General features: G+C 41.0%; 1 protein-coding gene across 1 annotated transcript; it reads left to right on the top strand.

The window, feature by feature from the left end:
* The first annotated feature begins 443 nt into the window (after window positions 1-443).
* On the top strand, window positions 444-2,595 carry LOC118476126 (sterol 3-beta-glucosyltransferase UGT80A2-like). Its single transcript, XM_035964253.1, has 3 exons — window positions 444-941; window positions 1,257-1,368; window positions 1,439-2,595. Exons 1-3 carry the CDS (start codon window positions 705-707, stop codon window positions 1,450-1,452), a joined length of 363 nt encoding a protein of 120 aa, XP_035820146.1. The 5' UTR covers window positions 444-704; the 3' UTR covers window positions 1,453-2,595.
* Window positions 2,596-3,038: the final 443 nt, after the last annotated feature.

The following is a 3,038-nucleotide window of genomic DNA, read 5'->3' as shown; positions in this document are numbered from 1 at the left end:
GAGAGAGAAAGTGATCCGTGTGTTATTTGTAGCTCTTGTCGCTTGGCTTTTGCAATCGTGCTTTTCTTTCAATCTTTCTTACATTCAACTCAATTGTAACCAAGGCAAGAGACACCAATTGTGTGGTGGTCCTTGCGGGGAAGTTTGTTCCCGTTTGATTGAGAAGAGAAAGCTCACTCGGCCCGAGGGACCGTTTGAGAGAGGGAAGGGTTGAAAGAGACCCGGCCTTTGTGGCCTCCTCAACGGGGAGTAGGTTTGCGAGAACTGAACCTCGGTAAAACAAATCCGTGTGTCACACTTCCTATTTGCTTACGATTTGTTTTCCACCCTCTCTCGCGGACTCGTTCATATTTCTAACGCTAACCCGGCTTGTAGTTGTGTTTATATTTGTAAATTTCAGTTTCGCCCTATTCACCCCCCCCCTCTAGGCGACTATCAATAAGCTTATTAAAAACAAGCCCCATCAAAGCCTCATAAACACAGCACATGCCCCACACTCACACACACTCGCTAATTTGCAATTCACTATCAGTTAGTTATGTGTGTACTTTTATTTCTTTCTGCAATTTTTAATTAAATGACAGGTTCTACCTGTTGCATTATTTATCAGAAATTTTGCACATGGGTGTCATGGATTGACAGGATTGTTGATAAATTGCGCTGAGAACTTTATTATTCTTGGCTTGAATTCATTGCAGTTAAAAATGTTTTGTCGAATGGCTACATTGAAAGATGATGGAACTGTAGTTATCGATATCCCTACTACTATTGAAGCTGCATCACTTGATCTTCATTCAGAGGATCACCAGAATGTGGCCTTTGGTGGCGAACCATTGGACTCTTCAGATCTTCAGGATAGACCACCAATGCAAATTGCTATGCTGATTGTTGGTACAAGAGGGGATGTGCAGCCATTCATAGCTATAGGAAAACGTTTGCAGGTGAGCATGTTATCAAATTCTTTTGATATGATATGATCCTTTCACTTATTTAGATTTTTCATGGTGTGCTTATAGAAGATCAGTATGTGGGCCAATTTATTTATGATGAGTAAGCTAACAAAGCATTCAGAGCATGTCATGATAAAATAGGTTGTATAATGTTATTATTATATGCATGTTATAACTGGTTGGCAGGTCCAGCACAGTATAAGGGAGACAATATACTAATTGTTGTTTTTTTCATAAAATGGAACTGCAACATGCTAATTGTTTTATGTTATGTTCAAGATGAGTAACAATTAATTCTGTTAGCAGGACTACGGTCATCGTGTTAGATTAGCAACCCATGCCAACTTCAAGGACTTCGTGATGACTACTGGGTTGGAGTTTTATCCCCTTGGTGAAGACCCAAAAAATCTTGCTGGATGTGAGTGTAGTGTTCGATTGTTTTTGTGCTTTCACCTTGGAGTTTGCTATAAATAGATCTTGCATAACAGTACAGGGTTGGTAATTTGAGCAGACATGGTTAAGAACAAAGGATTCTTGCCTGCAACTCCATCAGAAATTCCTATCCAGCGCAAGCAGATTAGGGACATCATATTCTCCTTGCTTCCTGCTTGCAAGGACCCGGACATTGATACTGGTGTTTCTTTTAGTGCAAACGCCATAATAGCCAATCCAGCAGCATATGGTAATCCTCTTACTGTTCCTACTTTATATTACGTTTCCGTTTGATTTGTTACACTTCTAATATGTCAATTCTAAGGCATTCTTTTGGCTCTGAAGGAATGACCTTTCCACTTACTGCATTTTGTTTGTTACCTTAGTTCAACTGCTGACCTAAATGAGTGCCTTTGCAGGACATGTACATGTGGCAGAGGCTCTCAATATACTGATTCACATAATTTTCTCGCTCGCATGGGCCAATATGGCCTAGATTTTAACTTCAAGCATATCAGTGATGAATTTTATTTTATTCCAGACCTACCTGTGAATTTCTGCATCCTTTCTCTCATGTGAAGCAACCTGCTGGATATAGAGTAAGTTGATTGTTGGTTGTTGCATGAAGTAATCATCACAAGATAGAATGTCTACTGGTTGTGAAGAAAATATGATAATGCAACAGACTTATAACAAGTAGACATTCTATCTTTCAATGAAATTTCCTCACTGTTTCTTGAGAAACAGTTCCATTACATACAAAGACTATCATGATGCACACATTTGACTATTAATTTGGGTTGCAGCTTTCATACCAGATTGTTGACTCTTTTGTCTGGCTTGGCATAAGAGGTATGATAAATGGTCTCCGAAAAAGGAAGTTGAAATTGAGACCAGTCACATACCTAAGCAGTACACATGCTTATACGAATGATTAGGCTCCCCGTCATGCTCAAGCTCTTGGAACCAACCGTCGAAACGGCTCCCCGTCGTGCTCAAGCTCTTGGAACCAGCCGTCCTTGTCACAAGTTCCGGTTGAGCTATAAATTCCCTACAATGTTCATGTCTGACATGCCAAGTCGTTGATTAGGCTTCTGTCATCTGCGATGTGTTTCCTCAGTTTCGTTATCATCATATTTCGAAAGGGCTCCCCGTTGCGTTGTGGTTTGTCGGCCCCACGTTCGCCGTGCTCATGGCCTCGTCTTCAAGGAAGGTATGCTGATCCTACTGCTTGTTCAAGGAATATGTTGGCAGTAACTGCATCCATTCCACCCACAGGTCTCTGCTATGGGAACTGGAAGCTGCATCTTGACGTTTCTTATCCCTGGGCTTCTTCTTGGGCATTTGGTCACTCAGAAACCACTAGCATTTATCTCCATAAACTGTTGGTATATGCTTCTGTTGTCTTACAATCTTTATGGTCTTACAATATGTGCAGTCTGGTTTAATGGATAACAGCACAAAGGCAGATCTTTTAGGACCGTGGATGCTTCTTTTCACAATCTTCGTTGCTAGAAAATTCTAGCAGCCCATCAAGGTAAAGAATCTCTCCCATTGACAGCAGAGCAGATATCCTGCTTCCTGTTTCAAACCTGACCTAACGACTTCACTCTTCTTCCTCACCAATCAGGGTGCCATCAGAGACAAATCTGTTTT

The sequence above is a fragment of the Zea mays genome, chromosome 1, assembly GCF_902167145.1.
Source record: "Zea mays cultivar B73 chromosome 1, Zm-B73-REFERENCE-NAM-5.0, whole genome shotgun sequence".
In the NCBI taxonomy this organism is placed as follows: Eukaryota; Viridiplantae; Streptophyta; class Magnoliopsida; order Poales; family Poaceae; genus Zea; species Zea mays.
This window is presented reverse-complemented; position numbering and strand designations above follow the sequence as displayed.

Excerpts from the sequence above, each read along its gene's own strand:
- LOC118476126 (XM_035964253.1), top strand. The coding sequence starts at position 705 with ATGTTTTGTCGAATGGCTACATTGAAAGATGATGGAACTGTAGTTATC. Across the intron at positions 942-1,256 it reads CTATAGGAAAACGTTTGCAG|GACTACGGTCATCGTGTTAG; the intron begins GTGAGCATGTTA and ends TTCTGTTAGCAG.